Source organism: Saccopteryx leptura, chromosome 2 (genome assembly GCF_036850995.1).
Source record: "Saccopteryx leptura isolate mSacLep1 chromosome 2, mSacLep1_pri_phased_curated, whole genome shotgun sequence".
Lineage (NCBI taxonomy): Eukaryota > Metazoa > Chordata > Mammalia > Chiroptera > Emballonuridae > Saccopteryx > Saccopteryx leptura.
Genome location: NC_089504.1, coordinates 79141502 through 79161368, shown reverse-complemented (window position 1 = coordinate 79161368; position 19867 = coordinate 79141502). Strand labels below are relative to the sequence as shown.

The 19867-nt window shown below is 43.3% G+C and overlaps 1 protein-coding gene across 5 annotated transcripts in view; it reads right to left on the bottom strand.

Annotated features, from left to right (window-relative positions):
* The window catches only part of ADAMTSL1 (ADAMTS like 1), a 1002857-nt gene that overhangs the window by 124261 nt on the left and 858729 nt on the right, over positions 1-19867 (bottom strand). For all 5 annotated transcript variants that reach the window (XM_066368243.1, XM_066368245.1, XM_066368244.1 and 2 more), the window contains 2 exons: positions 17990-19112; positions 58-185 (listed from right to left, as the gene is read on the bottom strand). In XM_066368243.1, the coding sequence (XP_066224340.1) occupies positions 58-185; positions 17990-19112 (1251 nt within the window). The remainder of the gene's footprint in view (positions 1-57; positions 186-17989; positions 19113-19867) is intronic.

Genomic DNA, 19867 nt, shown 5'->3' with positions numbered 1-19867 from the left:
TAGGCACCCACCCAATAATGGTTTCTGAATTGAATTTAACAGAGACTTTCATGTTACCTGCTAACGTGACGGCAATGGAAACAGAGTCATAGCCCAAGGCATTTGTGGCGTTACAAGTGTAGAAACCCACATCAGCTTCCACTGGTGCCAGGATCTGTAAGGAATCATCTGGTTGTAGAAGAATCCTGAAATAACAACAACAAAATAATGCAGGTCAGGTCAGTCAAGTCCTCTTTGGCATTCAATAGTGGTAAAGCAGGAAGGAGCCCAAGGGATGTTCAGAACCCTGTTTTCACAACAGGGACAAACTAGTCGCAATGACACTCAGGAACCCAGGCTCTCTTGCCACTGTGATTGGTGTGATTCTGGTAGCAACAACAAATGAGGTTATTGATTGCTTATACTGCTTGTTGATTACTTGACTGAAATGCTACCAGTTGAAATAGACAACATACTATGCACTGAATACACAGAACACACCTCAGAGGAGAGGTATGGAGAGTGAATGGTTCAGAGGAGTCTGAGGAAGGCTCATTAAGGAAAAGGCAAAGTTATAAAGGAGGAATGGTGCTTGGTTGGATGAGGGAAAATAGGCAAAGCTTTTGGATATGAAGAAAGGCATCTGTTCAGCTTGGGGGAAGAAGAGAGGAAGCCAGAAATCAAATATCAATGAGAGGACCTTAATGTGCATAGTAGAAGGCAACTGTATGTGTAATTACTCCTAAATTTCAGGTAGTCACATATACATCTACTGTCTTCATTAGTCTGCAAACATTATGGGGCACAACACTTAAACCAGGGGTCCCCAAACTTTTTACACAGGGGGCCAGTTCACTGTCCCTCAGACCATTGGAGGGCCATAAAAAAACAACAACTATGAACAAATCCCTATGCACACTGCACATATCTTATTTTAAAGTAAAAAAACAAAATGGGAACAAATACAATATTTAAAATAAAGAACAAGTAAATTTAAATAAACAAACTGACCAGTATTTCCATGGGAACTAGGCTCCTCTCACTGACCACCAAAGAAAGAGGTGCCCCTTCCGGAAGTGCGGCGGGGGTCAGATAAATGGCCTCAGGGGGCCGCATGTGGCCCACGGGCCGGAGTTTGGGGACCCCTGACTTAAACCATACTTGTTTTAGTTTCCACAATACTTGGCAGAGGGCCCTCTGTGGAGAAGGTGCTCAGTAGAATAAAGGTAACACCTACTCTTCAGGATCACGTAGAGATTGTTCCAGAATAATCACTAGTTCAGACACTTTGCTTTACTTGAAAAGAATTACAAGAATCAAATTGTGCATGCTCATACCATGAGCTTCAAAACCCACTCCAAACTCGGTCTACTACTATTTTTTCTTCTCTCAACTTAGGCCACTGAAAATAACTATCTGCTACACCATGGCTGTTAGGCAGATTAATGACTAAGGATGACTTGAAGCTGATGTCTTGGTGACTCGGTGAAGCTGATGATACCTGGAACGTGTTTGTGGAGGTGAGACTCCAGAAGGGCAGTGGGGGTGGACAGAGTGGGAAGCTCAGAGATCCAGTGCTTGGATCTAGCAGGGCCTTAGGTTGATAAATCATTCAACAGCACAGAAATGGTCTAGAGAGGCTTTGGACTCTTAGAATCAGTCATTTCTATCTTTGTGATAATTTCTAACTCCCTAGTTTGAAAAGGCATAAATACCCGATCACTCAATATTAAACTAATATCCATCCTTAGAAGGCAAGCAGGTAGCAGGGGCTGTTTTTCAGGAAAGGGGAAAAAATCCTATAAAAATGTCAGAAGAACTCACAAGACTTGGTGGTGAAATTAAGACCGGGAGTCAGCTCTCCTGCCTTAGCAACACATTCTCCCCGCTACACAATTCTTCTCTTTCTTCACTGTTTCTCCAGACTCTATGGCATTTGCAGTTCGGCACAGCCTCGAGTCAGCTCTTAATTATTCTGAGGTGGGTGAGGAGTCTGGCAATGAGTCAGGCCCCCTCAATGCTGCTTTTGGCCTAGGGCCTGTTGCCTTGCTTACTCTTACCTCCTGTCAGAGGAAAGGCAGGAAAGAGACAAAGCAAGGCTTTACATCAATCAATCTTCAACCTAGTAACCAACAGGCAGTTGTAACACAACAAATGGGGAAGGAAATAGAAAACGTTAGCCAAAGGGAAGTTTCTGGATGGTTTGTGTTTCACTCAATGTCATTCCGGACCATCACTGCTGTTACTGAGGACAGTCAAGCTTTTGTGACATTGAATCAGCTGAAACTTTGTGAGGGATGACAGAGAGGCTGTTGAGAGACTGTGATAGAACTCATCCACTCATTTAGTCACTCATCCATCAGATACTAGGTGTTTTCTCTCAAAGTCAAACAGTTACATGTTAGTTTATTTCAAAGAAGTTAATAAGACAAAGATGACTCAATTTACTTATCTTTGGTAAGCCATACAATAATTAAGTAATAATGTTGCTGTTTTCTAAAGGAATCTTAACAGATTAATAATAAGAGTATTATTGCCAGATCTCTTTAGATGTTCTGGCTGTTTATGATTTAAATCCTGATGATGTCCCAGGAACATATATGCCTCCAGAACAATTTCCCAACTGTTATGGGAAAATAAGGAAAGCAGGCTTAATCAAATTTCAACAGTACTAACTACCCAGGATGATTGGATGGAGTAGATCTATTCAGTTTTACCACACTCGAAAAGCATGGATTAAAATTTGCTGAGTTCCCAAGTCCACTGGGCCAGCTGCTTCCCTAAAACTGGCACTCTTTCTCTCTTCTCTACAGAAAGAATTCTTGAACAGAACATTCAGAGAAGGAGGCCAGAAGATAGGTCTACTGAACTTTATTTTCGTCCTGCTATGATTTAAGTAATCATCATTGGCAAATCCCTTCACCTTTCTGCATTTCAGTTTATCAATTTCTAAAACCCAGTTGAAGTGTGTTTTTCTACCCAGCGGGCAGAACTGTTAAAATGATGTTGATAAGGTACTTCCAGACCATCTTTTGGTATTTCAATGACCCTTCCATTGATAATGTTGGACACTCTGAATGGAGAATTGAGGAAAGGATGAGAAGAAAGAAGATTGTGAGAAAGATCGCAGCTATGTGATCTTAGCCAATTTCTGCCCAATTTACTAGAGCTTCATATTCGGACAGTGCTTTTCCCCTGTAGAACCGCTGTCCTGTCTGAGCCCTTGCAGAGGATGTATACCCCGCTACCCCACTGGGCCTGAACTAACCCCCACTGGGTGGGTGTTAGTTTTTGTAGCTACATGAGTTCCTTAGGCACTGGTGCTACTGAGTGAGCCCTAATGCTGTCTGCCTGTCTAAAGCCTGGAGAAGAATGCTCACAACGTCTGTGAAGAGAGGGGAGATCTATGACACCAGACATAAAGCCACAAGGGCCTGAACTAGGATAGGAATAGCAGAAATGGAAAGGAATCTGGAAACTGAGACCTAACATTTGTATATTCTTTTATTTCATAATCCATCTCTCCAAAGATTTTTTTTTTTTTTAAAAAAAAGCTCAAGTATTTGCCTTCATAAAACTGTTTTAAATACTGTCTTAAGACAAAATCTACATGGGACAAAATTAATTTTGTCATGTATTGTGTAGACATAAATTATTTATATTCATAAAACTGACCTCTTTAACTCAAGGGTCCATAGTTATGTGATGGTAGAGTCAGGATTTGAAACAGAGTTTCTTGGGCCAGCACCCCCGCACCCCAATCTATCATGACTTTATTATGTGCATAAAATTGGTAGGTGGCGTTTGGAGGTTGCCACTCGTGGGATCTGGAGAGAGGATCCAGGCAGGGCTTTCTCAGAAACATGACAAGGCAAAGAAGAGGGCTCGCTGTGGAGATGAGGGCTTGCTGTGGGCTATCTAGCCTGGCGTCTAGGGAGAGAGGTTTCTGGGGAAATTATTTTTTTTCCCTTTTACTTCAGGCATCTACTTTATTAATTTAACCTAATTTGTTAGTAGCTGATTTCTGTCAGCATGTATTTGGGTCTCAATTTTGACAGGACTGTTTTAGAATGCACAGGCACAGACACATGGTGCTGCTTTCCAAGCAAAACCAGAAAGATTTCTCTGGGGTTGTTTTGGAATTTAGAAAATCAGAGGATGAGGGGACATAGAATGGGACATAATTAAAACCTACTTAGCGAATGGTACTGTGGTCATATTAGGGGTATTAATGCTCGCTGCTTTCCTCTCATACCCACACCACACTTTCCGTTTGGCTTACTGAGCTCACACTTAATGCTTTATTTCTTTGGCCATACTTTTATCCTGAAAATGAGGGAGCAGTTTTGTTTTCCTGGTGGCCTTTACTTGTAAGCTTCTAGGTGTGTCTTCTCAAGCACTCCACCAATGAGGTAAGGAACAGTTGAGAGAGAACAAATAATTTTTTTTCAGTTATATAAGTAAAGCCCTCGTCATCCATGTAAGTAGGATACAAACCAAGTGCGTGTGGGCCAGTCCTACCAGGTACAGCTCCTTGAGGTGAAGTTGTCTCCTCTGCATTTGCAATGTACAGTGAGAAAGTATTCTTATTTGAAAATAAGGCAGCTCTGGGAGTCTAAATGAAAGTTTCTAGCTATGCTGTGAGTGGGGGGGCATCACGATGCCTTTGAATCCTGGGGTCAACCCTGAACACCACTGTCTTGTATGGGCCCGCCTCTCAAAGTGATGATGCCCGTGACCAACCAGGGGAAGCTGCCTTAGAGGGGAAGCCTTCCTTTCACTCAAGAGACACGGAGTCATGCGGTAGGTTTGGGTAAGCCTTCCAACTCAGTGAACCTCTAAGTGCTTTCTGCTAATTTAAGATAATACTGATCTCAGAGAGTTCTTATGAGGAGCAAATAAAGGAGTGTATGGCTCCATCCTTACTATTTTCTAAATAAAGAGGCTTAAATGTCAGATGCATTAGTATGTGTATATATATATATACATACTAATATATATATTCATATATATACACACATGCACATAATGGTACAGGTGGTGGTATCCTATGTTACCATTTTGGAATTCTTCCTTGAAATTTCCAGTTGTCAGAGAAAATTTCCAAGCTCTGGACACAGAAATACCCATCTGCTACAGGGGCCATGATGTTGTACCATGGCAGGTCTCTTAACCTAACAAGTAAATATTCTAAAATCCATTGTAGGCCTCCACACAGAAATGGAAGCTGGGAATCACAGGTACCCCCTTTATCTCCATAACAGTATCTTCTTCAACTGTTCAAACGTACTTGCCCCACATCCCAGCACAAATTTATCTCTCTAGTCAAGATGGTTTCCTTGACTCTCCTTGTCATTAGTTTGGGGCTGAGTTCATGGTCTTCCTCCTCCTGTCTGTCCTTCCAAATTCTCCCCATCCCTTAAGAACGAGTTCTAGTTGTACTTCCTGTGTTGCTGGGGTGTGCAGAGGAGCCCCCCCCCCCATCAGGCAGAGCTGTTCTGACCTCTACTACAAGGCCCTTTCCATTTATGATGTTTCATTTCTTCAGTTAGACTCTAAACTAAATATTTCAAGGACTGGAACTCTTTTACTTCTTTCATAGTTCCATCTTCAGTATTCAGCAAAATGCTGGCATACTGAATAAATACTTATACAACACTTGTTCAGTTACCTTCAGAGTAAAGGAGCTGGAATGATCCTACTGACAGTATGGCACAGTGGGTAAGAGCCCAGGCTGAAGAGCCACAGAGGCTGAGCTCTACCCCAGCTGTACTTTGTAGCTGTGCAGCCTTGGCCATGTAATGCACATAAGTGCTCAGTGGCACAGTTTTCTCATTTATAGAGGGTTAAAAATTATAGCACCTATCTAGGGCTGTTGTGAATATTCTACATGACTTCAGGACTTTTAAGAACTTGTTCCATTGCCTGACCTGTATAAGAAATTGTGGACATGCAGGTTCTTATTATTCTGTTGTTGCTGATGTTGCCATCAGCATTGTGACTCACTCTTCGTGTCTAAGTTTATGTATTCTGGATGTTGTGAGAAACTGCTTTGACATAGGTAAACAACAGGAGTGTAGGGGTTTCAAGGATCAGAACACCAGTCAGGCATGTGGGAATGGAGCAAGGGGTCTGCTGAGTGAGGGGAGGGGAAGTGAGCCTCTGCACCTCTGCTTCCGGGGCAGCTCTTGGGATGGTAAGGAGGGGCAGAGGGCTGAGGTCATGTGGCACACTGACTGGGCTGGCAACTGCCTCAATTCTATTCCTGACTCGGAATTTTTGAATAAGAGCAACCAGTTATTTCCATAACTATTTTAACACTATTAACTAGATATTGAAATCTTAGAACTTAAAAAAAAAGGCTAGGATTCTGAAAATTGCAAACATGTATACAAATAAGAGTAAAAAAGAGTTGGAAAAATGTAAGCAAAGTTAAGAAAGGCTGTGCAAGGAACAGCTGCTCCAAACTCCTAGGAGGAGCTGTTGAGGGCTTTACATGACCATGAAATGCAAAACAAAAACAAAAGCAAAACAACAACAAAAAAACCCCCAAATAACCCACGTTTTTTTCTGCTTAAAGATTACTTAGGTAAGGATAATCAAATCCACCACAAAGGGTGAGTAGAAACCAGTATTTGTTAGACAAGTGTATAAGCTTTATATAACTTTATTCTTACTATCATATTACTATTGTAGATTGACATTATTCCCCCATTTTAGAGAGGGAGCAAAAATCTCAGAGAAGTATCTTGTTCAGCTAGTGCACATGGTGGAATCAGGAATGGGGGATGACCTTTGACCTTAAAAATAAACAAACTTAACTGTATCCAGGCATTCACTGGGGCCTAATAGGAAGGTATGTGGTTTGGCCTCATTTTTGGTGGGGCAATTTGTGCCAAGGCTTGCAGTTACTCAGGGAAATGGACACTCACTACCAAGAATATTCTGGATTTTAAATAGCTGGAAGGCATGTGGTTTGGCCTCATATTTGGTGGGGGGTGCCGTTTGTGCCAAGGTTTGTTGTTACTTAGAGAAATGGACAATCACTACCAAGAATATTCTAGATTTTAAATAGCTTGAGGTTTAAAGAGAAAAAATTGCTGTGAGAGGAACAGCTCTATGAGGAAGATTTTTTTTCCCCCTGAAACTAAAAATTATAGTAGCCTAGAGACTTGCTAGGGAGAGTTTTCTTTTGTACAGATATTTTGGGGAACAGATTTGAGGTTCACGAAGAGTTTCACATCACCATTTGGCTAGGGCAAACTTTTAAAAACTTTTGCTGTTTTTAATGTAATTGCCAACTGAAAGTTATTTAATGCCGGAAGCCTCATGATTGCTCCAGGTGGAAGTATAGAAAATATTTTTGGAATGGGAAAGGCCACCCGACCACACATTCTTCACCCTGTCCTAATACTTCTTGCCAAACTTTTTAGCTTCTTTCTCTTCAGAAATTCATAAAGGCCTGAATTTGCTAATATGAGTAGTTTTATCTGCTTACTAGGTAGTTCATTTCAAACTACAAACCGCTGCTTAAAATGACTGTGACTGGGTTTTCTAGTCACTCAGGACGGGGAACATCGGACCTCTGTCAGCTGTCACCTGTGTCTGTGAATAACGCGTGATCTGAATGCTGTCATGCCAGTCCCAGTATTTCCCGGGGCTGCTCGCATGCGTCAGCGGCAGAGCTGAGCTGTTGAGGCGGAGATAGGATGGCCTAAAAATCCTAAAATGTTTACTTTCTGGCACTTTAAAAGAAAAATTTGTTGACCCTGACCTAGAACATGGAGGAATTTTCACTTGTGATTTGTTTTGGTGCTTTTCTTGTTTATGACAAAAAAGTGAATTACTTTTTTGGAAAGCTGCCATTGCTAGGACCATTTCTCTGGGAAGAATAAGCTAACCTCCTGGGGGCTATTCTGAGATCTCCTAAGGCTTTCAGAGTCTAGATAGTGCCTGACTCTAACCTCCACCTGTGCTGCCCCATTGTCACTGATTACCTCCTGTCCTCCGATGCTCTCTGCCGCCTGACTAATGCTGCTCATTTCTGTGACCTTTACACTCCCTCCCCCCCCCCCTTTTTTTTTTTTTGCTGACACTTATATATTTACTAGGACGGTGCCTTTTCTTCTGACTTGCTATTCTTACACTTTTCAGCTGGGAAAAACATTTGTCATCCCCATTTCCTTTAGTTCTATAAAGGAAACAAGCCAAACCAAATTGAAACCGGTTTCTTCTTCCTTCCCGATCTGCCCTGCCTCCAGTATTTATATTATCTGCAAACTTGGAAACTGCATTGCATGTGCTTATGACTTATACATCGAGCATTATTCACACCGCGGTGCTGGAACTGACCCTGGAGGCCGTTCCCCTCTCATGCTCTCTTCCAGTCCGACTAGTTTCCATCTGTGGATCCTCCGTGCTGCCCAAGCCTTCCAGACACTCCTTAATTCATCTCTTATTCAACACCACTTTAGAACGTTGTCCAAAGCTTTCTGGAAAAGTAGAAGCATTTAAAACATACAGATTTCTTTCCTACCAGATCAAAAATAGCAAAAAAATTTCAGTAAACTATAGGCATCCTCTCTTGTTGCCTGGATTTAGGCTGATAATTCTCCATCGCTCTCTGTTTCTCTAGATACCTTTCTATTTCAACCCTTTGAACAACTGCCCTGGTGTTCCTCAAATAAGAATAAAGCTCCTTATTTTGTGATGTCCTGGAAAATAGTGTGGTATATTGTCCCTCTATTCACAGGACAATGACACAGACACTAACAAATGAGTATCCAATGTGACCCTGGCATTTTATAGATATTTCTGTTCTCCATACCCTTGCTCGTATGCAAGGCAGGTATGATCATTGGAACCGGAATTTGAGCCTAAGGTGCTCTGAGGTTAGCCTTACTGTCCTTCTACCACTGTTGGCTGCCCTTTGTGCTAACTGATGTACCATTAGGTTGTTCTTCCTGGTCAAGGGGGTGTCCAGAAATGACCAGCATAAATCAGGTAGACCCAGAATAGGAAGAAAACAGGAAAAGGTGTAGGGATCAAAAGGTAGAAACTTTTGGGAGGAAAAGATCAATCTTCATCCGGCTTTTCTTCCCAATTTGTAATTCACTTCTAGTGCCAATTTTGGGGAACCTGGCTTTTCTATTCTGTAACGAAGTCAGTAATGTCCTTATAGATACTGTTTCTGGAGTTGGAATCAGATGTAGGAGCACTGTACATATCGGATAGGCGAAAGTAGGTTTACTGTTGTTCATGTGGAAAATGATACAATAATTAGTAAAAAATAATACAAGAATAAACTCTGTGTTTTGCATACTCACAACTGTAAACCTACCTTTGCGCCACCCTGTGTATTTATCTGTGTTATGTGAGCCTCCTGGTAGTAGATGTGGGGAAGAATTATTTCAGAGATTCTTTGGCCAGTGTTGTACTCTAGCCAAATGCAACCTGGTGTTAGCTTTCACCTGACTCTCACCTCATAATGTGGTAGACAGCAGGACAGCCCAAGTAGTGTTCGGTGTTTACACAGTGTAACTATAAAGCAAGGAGCAGTTTGCTTCATCTTGCTTGTGGTGTAGGGCTCTAAATATGCACATTCTCTCTCTCTTTCTCTCTCTCTCTCTCTTTCTCTCTCTCACACACACAAGCATAGGCCATAAACACTGTAAACATATACAGTAAGAGACACAAACACAGATGTAACAATCATAATGTTTACTGGGTTTCTATTATGTGCCTAACACTGTGCATATTTATAGTGGGGTATGCATATGTGAGGGTTGAGCTACCAATAGAAGAAAAGGAAAAGGCACATCCAACAGATGTGCCAGAATAAAAACAAAAGCCTCATAGATAAAAGCCAGCTGGCCAGAAGATTGGATGTGAATTTGTGTTGGTTTAGCTGACCCCAATGGCTTCTTTTCAAAACAATGGCAAGTCCATGTATTCAACTGAAGTTAAAAATCAATAAAAAGAAATAGCCCTTGGAGCCAGACTGCCTTGGGTTCAAATCCCCACTTCAGTACTTATGAAGTGAATCTAGCATCTCTGTGCTTTGATTTCAACATTTGTAAAATTGGGAGAGTAACCTAAAAGGGTTATTATAAGAATAAATGAACACTTGTAAAACAATTAGAACAGTGCCTAGCTCAAAGCAAATGCTCATTAAATGTTACTGACGGTTATGATGATTTTTGCATTGGCCTGGATGTGGTAGGAGAAAGGACAGCATTAGGTATTTACTCTCTACAATTATTCACCGCAAAGCAGTACTTTTCAAAACTGTATAGCTATGAGCCACAGATCCTCAGAGCATCCTGACACTTCTCATTTGGGCAAGGCAAAGATGTTTAGCTGGGAGTGGGGAAACCTTGAACTCTGCCATAGTTAGTTGCACATTAAATACTGAAAATCCAGATGATGCAAAACCATGCAAACTACATTCTCTAGCATTGAGGAAACCTCCCTCCTAATCATGGGCGTCCATCATCCCTCTGTTCATTCATTCACCAGTTTATCATGTGTTGAGTGTCTCTTATGTTCTCAGAATTGTGGAGAAAAAGACTTTCTTAAACATCTGTCCTTGAGGAAGATTAACGTAATGCAGATGGCAATGTGCAAAAACACCTAGCTGATTCTAATACCCAGTCCTAGTGCTGAGATAGAGTACTATGCATAGGATACTATGTAGGTGGTGGAGAAGGTCATCTGACCCAGCTTCCTATAAGGAAGTATAGTATTAGGCAGACAAAGTGGGTCGGAAGTTCTAGGCAAATTTGTAAACAGCAAGTAATCGGTTCCTATGGCAGGGCAGAGCTCAGTAGGGTGAGGTGGGGGGTATGGTAAGGGATGAAGTGAGCGAGAGGCATATGTGAGGTGTTTTTCATCATCCCAAGGCATTTGGAACTTATTCTCAAGTGATGTCAAAGCATTAAAAGAATTTTAAGCATAAGTGCACCATGGATAGTTTTTCTAGAAAGGTGCTCTGGCAGGAGGATGTCAAATGATCTAGAGCAGGAATCAGTAAACTTTTTCTGTAACAGGATAAATAGTAAATATTTTAGGCTTTGAGGGCCACCTACTCTGGTCTCTGTTGAATATTCTACTTTTTGTTTGATTTTATTTTCATTAATTTTTTTTTTTTAGCTCGCGCACTCACGAGAGAGAAAGAGACAGGAAGGGGGAGAGATGAGAAGCATCAGCTTGTACTTGCGGCACCTTAGTTGTTCATTGATTGCTTCTCGTATGTGCCTTGACTGGGGGGTTCCAGCCGAACTAGTGATGCCTTGCTCAAACCAGCAACCTTTGGGCTCAAGCCAGTGACCATGGGGTCATGTCTATAATCCCACGCTCAACCTGGTGACCCTGTGCTTAAGCTGATGGGCCCGTGCACAAGCTGGCGACCTCAGGGTTTCAAACCTGGATCTTCAGCTTTCCAGGTTGATGCTCTATCCACTGTGCCACTGCCTGGTAAGACTGTTTGTTTGTTTTTAAAATCATAAACACTATTCTTTTAACAACCTTTTAAATAACCTGGGTACAAATCCCAGCTCTACCACTTATTAAGTGTGAGACCTTGAGCAAATTAACCTAACAGCTCTGGGCTCGATTTCAATGGCTCTTTTAGTAACTCGTTAAAAGCCATTTTTAAATAATCCTTCAAAAAATTGTAAAAGCCACTGGCTATAATCTGCCAACCTCTGGTCTAGAGAAGTCAAACCCAGAGTTAGGAGGCTGTGTAATTGGCGAGAGCTGACAAAGGTGAACCAAACCAGAGGCAGTGAGAACAGAGCCAAATGGAGGCGTGGAGCTTGGAGAAGCTAGAACAGTCTGGAAATACTTTGGCTCAGTAAGCTGGATGCATGGGGTTTACTTTTCTGAGATAAGGTTTCAGAGTTTAGTTTTAGATATATTGAGTTGGCCTATTTGTGGAGCATCTGGGTTGGAACGTCCAGTTGATTGTTTTGCATATGAGTCAGAAGAGAGACTGTCTGATGCTAGGTATCAATAGTTGGGAATCACTGGCACACAGGGGAACGTTTGGGCCACAGGAATCAGGTATACAGAGGGGGACTCCGAAGGAGGCAGGTAAGAGCTGGGTAGAGGCAGAGACACTCACAAAGATGACGGAGAAGGAATAAGCAGAGAAGTTGGCAGCAAACCAAGAGTGCGTGGTTTCTAAAGTGGCAAGAACTTGTTTTTAGGAAGACGTGCTTAGCCTGCATAGAATGCTGCTGACAGGCCAGATTAGATAGGTAATATTTTGAGAGACACTATTTTTGAACAAACAAGAAATAACTTTTTGGTGAGGGGGCTTTTTCCAAAGAAGAGTATGTCGCATGCAGCTGTAGAATTCAAGGTAGGCAAATAGAAGCCAATCCTCTGAGTGGCAATGTTAAGTAGGATTTAAAAAGATTCATAATTAACAACTTTGGTGGGGGGTACTTAAGACGGCCTCCTCTATGTGAAATATTTCTAGGGTATAAGTTAGCTACTTTAGGGCTGTAGGAGTGATGTTTCAAACCACTCAGGCACCATTAATGTACCAAGCCCAGGAAGTGAGGCTGGAATACTTCTCTTCCAATTGGCGTCTAACTTTAAAAATAACGAATAGCAAGTGTATAATTCTACTCTGAGGTTCACCTTCCTCCTTTTCTCTCTCTCTCAGAACTTCTTAAAGGTGGTCCTTAAACCTCAGGTCTCAGAATCACCTGGTATACTTGTTAAATGCAAATTATGGGGCACTGTTATATAAAGAATTTCTATGGTAGGGTAGGATGCAGAAGTCAGCATTTCTACCAAGTTCCTGGTAATATTATGCACATTGAATTTGAGAACCCCTCTCCTATCCACTCTTAAAAGTTTAGGAGTTTAGAGAAGTATTCTGCTCATTGGTATTTAATACAAACTTGGGGGTCTAAGTTATTTTTTCCTACACTAGCACTTGTGTATGTCTTAGTTTCTGAAGGGAAGTGACCTTGCCTTATTTATCATCTCACTATCTGGTGCCTATCACTGCGTCTAATGCCCAGCAGTATTTGTGGAGAGAAGGGGATGAGTGCAAAGGACCCCTTACTAGCCCCACCCAGTTTCCTCTACACGCATGTTCCTCTGTACTTGCCAGAAAATAGCTAGTATAAGCCTATAAAACTGGCAAATAGATCATTTTAGTCTCCTGTCTAGTATCCTCCAAAGTGTCCCTGCGGTACTCAGACTAAATCCTAAATCCTACCTTGACCTATCTTGCTGGCTCTGGATGTTGGAGAATATCCTTGAATACACCGTGAAGTCCCACAGACCAGTATTCAGCTGCATCCTGCAGACTCTTTCAGAAAAACAGATTTGGGTACTAAGCAAAAACAGACTAACTGAACTATAAACTGGGCATTTCAGCACCCCTCTGTTTGAAAATAAATGAGCATTTCTGACCCGCTACCGAGCACGGTAATGACAAGCAAGGAGACCCAACACAAAAGAGGTCACCAGCAGCCCAGAGCGAAGCAGTCTGAGCAGCAGCGCCTCGCCTTCTGCATGCTCTGGGAAGATCTACTCACTTTCTTTTCTCAAAAAGTACTTGGGAAACTGTATGCAAACTAAACTTCAGCTGTATTTCATACTGGCCATTTAAGTAAAATGGAAAAATCATGGTGTCGAAGATCGGAAACAGAAATCTTATTTTTCCCTACCTCAGGCCATTAACTTGTATTAAAACGCTCTGTCCTTTACTCCACAGCCTCTCCAACACTTGTCATTACCTTCCTTGTTGATAACAGCCAATCTAACAGGTGTGAGGTGGTATCTCATTGTAGTATTGATTTGCATTTCTCGAATAGCTAGTGGAGATGAACATTTTTTCATAAATCTGTTGGTCATTTGCATGTCCTCCTGAAAGAAGTGTCTCTCCTCAGAAGAGAAGTGTTCAGGTCCTCTCCCCATTTTTTAATTGGATTGTTTGCTTGTTTGTTGCTGAGCTTTGTGAGTTCTTTATATATAAAGCTCTGTCAAGGCTCGGTCTAGAAAAAATCTTGACAGTGGCAAATACTGATGAGCTTGCCTTCATGATGCTACTCCCCACTCCCACTGCCACCAATGTCCTGGTGACAGAAGATGCAGAATTGGGCTCTGCTGTCCTAGGCCCAACACCTTTGGAATCTCTAGCACCTGCCTGCCATGTGCCTTTTTCCTAGCAAGATACTGCTAGAACTTCTTTATCTGACAGCCGTTAGGGCTAGACTCTCAATGCCCATCAAAGTGGAAATTAAAAGATGAAAGTAGTGTTTCCAAGTGGTATTTCAAGAATTATTGGTATTCCTGAGATTACTAGGGCAAAAAAATTGTTCACTGATCAAAACAGTACTTGGAAGACACTGTACACTATATTGTGTACTTGGAAAGTCACAATACACATTGGAATGCTTAAAGGATTTAAAAAAATGAAAAAACCAAAATAATGTTCAATTGGGGGATAGTGAAATGCATTCAAAAACAGTAATCAGCTGTTTAAAAAAGATGATATAAATTTCTACATACTATTCTGAAACGTCTCCTAGACACGTTGTTGAATAAAAATTAAATCAAATTTTTAAACGAGTAATAGCCCATTTAAAAAAACAAACTCTATATGTGCATGTTTTATATATAACACAATAAAATATATAAAAATTCCAAAAGGATGTATACCAAATTATTAAGACTGACAGCCTCTGGGGAATAGGACTGGGGGGGGGGGGTGCTGAGGGAGACCTGCATTTTTACTTTATAGATTTAGGTATTATTTGAATTGTTTTATAGCCCCTTTATTACTTTTATAATAAAAAGCAAGCATTATATTAAAAAATAGAAGTAAAATCCAGCAGTAAATACATCTGTTTAGCTTTAAGTGAGCACGTCCCAAACTCATGCGATCAATGAAGCTGTTTTGTGGCACACTCAGAAACAACTTGTGCAACAAATTTAGAAGTTACTGCACTCAAGGCTCTCCCCACGCCCTGCCTGCATATGGCTTTTCACCTCCTGTGACCTTCTGTAAATGAGTGAAGGGACCTCAGGGGTGATTTGGGACACCCCCTTGCTTTTGAAACGAAGGGACTAAGGTCATGAAAAGAGAAGGGTCTTGGCAAGATCAGCCTGAAGCCCACAGTCTTCATCTGGCTCCTTCCACATCTTTCCTATAGTCACCAGGTGACTGAGATGGGCCATGACCTTGGAATTTTGTTAAAAACTTATTAAATTAAAAAAAAATCATTAAAAAAAATCTCCAGTACCCAAGAAAGTTGTCAGGATCTCTGAGTAAGCCCTGGCCTCAACATGCTCCCTGAAGTTCCAGGCACAGAACAGGGGAGTCCTAAGGACCCCTCCTTCTTCCCAATGGTCTTGTCTTGTTCTACAGCTTTTCAGGAGCAGGTAGGTGTTAATCAAAGGAAGAGATTCTGAAAATGGCTGGTAGAAAACATCAAGGGTCCAGAGCAGAGGCGGATTAAGGTCAGTTGATGCCCTGGGTGCAGAAGAAAAATATTGGGCCCCTTACATTAGAAAAATGTGTAAAGTTGGGGGTTTGGGAGCCCTTCAGAAGTTGGGGTCCAGGGCGTGTACCCGGTGCACCTGCTGTTAAATCCGCCTCTGGTCCAGAGGCAACTTGGGATCCTTAGTGAAGTGTAGGTACTTAGAAGTATAAACTTACTCAGCATAGGCTTGAGTTGGTCAGAACTGGGTTTGAGTCTGACCTCTTGATTCTGTCTTTCACTTGCTATCTAACATTGTCAAGTTCCTTAACTCCTGGGAGCCTCATCTCTTCATCTCTGAAATAGGTACAATAGCATGTATGTCATACCTTGTGGTAGGCATTAAGGAGATGGCTATGTAAGTTGCTAGCGTATGAGGCTCAGGGTGTATAGTTAGTCAAGGAATGCTAAATTCCCCCTTTTGTCTCCCACGGCCAACTGCTACTCCCTTCAATCCTAGTAGTCCCGATCCTGGGCAATGGACCCAGGGGAAAAGAATAAAGTGGTACCTACACTTGAGAACTGGGCTGCCTTGTGGAGGAGATGACTTAATTTGGTCACAAGAAGTGCGACAGGTGCACTGACAGAGATGAGCACCAGGGCACCACTCTTAGCCTGCACCCCGCATCCTTGGACTGGACACTGGAGCTGCCTCTCAGTGTCCCAGTGGCCTCAGGGGACTTACTACAACTTTGGCTTGATGTACAAATTTGTTATAAGGATTTCTGGAAAAACCCGCAAGGATCATAGCAGTTAAGCTGATCAAGGAAAGTATGAGAGGCGGAGGACCAAGCTGAAATCCAGTGGAGAGGTTAGGAGCACGGGCTCAGAAGCCTTGCCACCTGTGCTCAGACCCTGTTTCCAGTGCTTCCAACATCTGTGCCGCAGTTTTCTTAGCCATGCTGTGGTAACAACAGTAGTACTTACCCCCCATAGGGCTTCCTTTTTTTTTTTTTTTTTAAGATCAAACAAAGTAATAGCTTTGAAAAACTGAGCACAGAGGTCTGGTATACAGTAAAAGCATACAGAAAAAACACTTAGCATTGTTATTAAATCTTTTTGGTCTGTAAGTTCTAAGGCTGAGAGGCAGTGTTATTGACAATTTAAAGGCAAAAAAGATGTGGGCAGGGTAGACAACGTCACTTTTGTTCACCAAATCATAGAAAAGCAGACAGAACTACTCTTTGGCTTCATAGAAACTTGATATCACATCCTTGGGCTGGCTCTTATGAACATGATCTTGGGTGAGTTGCTGAACCTTGATTTTCTATGCAAAACCGAAGGATAATGTCAATCTTGTGGACTGATGGGACACCAAATGCAGTTCCATAGACATAAACCCGCATACCATCTGGTACAATAAATCCTGGCTTCTTTCCTTCCTTACACAACGCTAGCAAACCAGAGCAGAGGGTAGCCAACCAGTAGTGTTAGAAGTATATTTAATGAAAAGAGCATTCCATATGGATTCAGAGACAATAAAGAGTTAAAATGAGGACTCGGGACTGGAGGACCTTAAAGGTTCCTCTCCTACCCACAGTCTATGATTCTTCAAGTGACTATTTTATTTATTTTTTTAATTTTGGCTTATCACCTAATAAAATGATATTTAGCAAATTACTTGACTTTGTATCCCTTTCTGTAAAGTATGGATAAAATCTGTACCCACTTCTCAGGGCTACTGTTAATATTTGCCAACACTTGCCTGGCAGACAGTCACTACGAATTACTGCCAGCTATCACCACTTTTGGCAGGGCCACTATACAGATTAAGAGAGACAATATAGTATGTAGAAAGCATGACACAGTGCTTGACACATAGGTAGTGTTCAAAAATATTGTTATTATTATTACTTCCAATACCACTCTTGATTTTACATTACCATTAGCTATGGCCCAAGGACCAGTAAGTAATATATGCTGTCATCCCAGTAATGACACATCAAAACAGAGACACCAAGAGATAGTAGAATAATTAATCACAGGTCCAACCGGGAATAAAAGCTTTCTGGAACAAACATCCTAGTCCAGCCCAGACAGAGGATAGATAGGCTCACCCACCAGGAGCAGCAGGTGCTGGCTGCACTCTCTCCCCAGCCCTGGGACCACACACGTGGGGACAATGTCTGGGTGTATAACACTTCATCTCACAAAGTGGTAATATAATAATCCCTTGGCGTGAAACGATTGCTTTTTGCCAATAGTTCAAAGCTATCCAGTGAGTATCTCATTAATCTCCGGGATCCTATGAGGATCCGGGTGGGTAGGCATTGCTGCTATTACCTTATACAGATGAGAGTGTCCAATTTGGAAAAATTAAATACCTTGTCTTTGCTCCAACAGTCTATCAGTGCTGACAGAGGCCTGAAACTCAGTGTGATCCCTGAGCCTGGGCTCTAAGTCCTATTCTTGGAAACACCTTGAAAGAAGAGTGAATAGGGTGCCTTGGAAAAATGGGGCCCTGACCCCCCATCCTTCCTAGACCAGGTAACTGCAAGGCTCACCTGTCACTGAACTGAACCTCTTCTCCGTTCCTGGCCCAGCTGATGGTGGGCCGGGGGTTGCCTACGGCCTCACAGTGCAGGAGCACACTCAGTGTCCCACTGGCCAGGGCCACAGTCTGCCCAAGATGGGTGACCACTTCGGAGGCGGAAAGCTGCTGGGCAGCTGAGATCTTCCGCAAGATTGTGGGCTTGCGGTGCGGCCGGCGGGAGCCGCCCCCCGCCTCCCCCGCGGAGGTGCGGAGCAAGCTGGTGAAGCTGGACACGGGCTTCCGAGGCGGGATGGCCACCGGGGGAATCCTCTGCTCGGACGGCTTGAGGAGTGTGTCCTGGTGCTCGACGTGGCTGCGGAAGATCTCCTGGGCCAGCTGGGCCACCAGGTGCTTGCTGTAGACATCACGGAGCTCCTCCGGCTGCTGGGACAGGTTCCGCAGGATGTCATCCAGGCGCCGCTGCTCGGTCACGATGGTGAAGGGCAGGTGCACGAGGGCCTGCTCAGCATTCTGGTCCTCCTCCGAGGATGTGTTCCTCTCTGTGGAGTCCTGCACCTCCCACGAGGCCAGGAGCTCCCCGGGCCAGCCCCCCTGCTCCAGTAGCCGAGAGACAAGGTCATCGTAGTGGCTCCCCGGGTCAGCAGCGAGGCCCCGCTTCTCAGCCTTGCTGCCGTTAGAGAAGATTCCATTCTGGTGTTTGTGGGTCTGCAGCACCTCCTTGGGGTTGGCCTTCCTCACCGGGAGGGCCTCTTCCTCGCTCCGCAGGCTCACGGGCCGGGCCACCAGCTTCTGGTTGCCTCCGATGAGCTTAATCACAAACTGCTCCCGGGCTGGGCCTGCAGAGCAGGTGTAGATGCCCGCGTCAGAGGGCTTGAGGCGATGGATCTTTAAGAAGCCAAAAGGGGCCACGGTGACATGGGCGGAGCTGATAAGGTGCTGGCCGTCCTTCTCCCAGGTGATGAGGGGCTTGCGGAAGCGCCGCGTGGGGCACCGCAGCACCACTGCGGTCTTGGGGAGCAGGTATGCGAACCCACCCACGACGAAGTGCAGCTTCCTCTGCCTGGGGGTCTGGATGTATATCTTCCTTGCAGCCGTGATGTGTGGGTTGTGCTTTGTGGACGGCCTCCCCGGCCCTGTAATGAAAGGAAGGGTGGACGGACAAATGGAGAGCAGAGAAAAATGAAGAGTGAGATGCAGGGACAAGAAAAAGGAAAAAGGAGAGTGGGAAGAGAAAGAGAGAGGATGACACACACACACAAAAGAGGGGAAGAAAGTTGTTCTTCAGAGCCTTTTTTGGCCTGGGCCTTCATTGACCACCTTATGCTTTACTGGAGGAGCTTGGCTACCAGCTGTGGACCACCAAGCTGTAGGCACAACCAAAAACCAGAGGGCAGATGAGGTGCTGTGGTAACCTGATCTCACCCTGCTGGGCCTTCCTGCTCCTGGAAGCTGAGACGCCGGGTTCTAGATGGAGGCAGATCCCAGGGGAAAGGCAGTTTCTCTCATTAAAAAGACTTTAAAAACCAGCACCATAAAAAAGAGGCAGAGGACAAAGGGAAGGAGAATGTCCACCTTTCAGTGTTTCTCCTTTGCAACCCACAGAGCACCAGGGCCTCATGTCCACAGGGGAAGAGACCCCAGAAGTGTTACAACTTTAGGGGTTAATATTAAAGAGAACAAATCTGTTTAGAATAGTTTAAAACCACAGAGTGGATAACATTAGACATCATCAGCAATAGGCTGCCTCCAGCTTCCAAATCTCTGTCTGCCTGCAAATGAACTTTGCTTTCCCTCTTGCAAACTCGTTTTCCAGGAGAGAAGAGAATTTCACCTGGTCACATGCAATTAAGATTCCTTTTCCATCTCCAGCTGAGTTCACCAGCCAGCT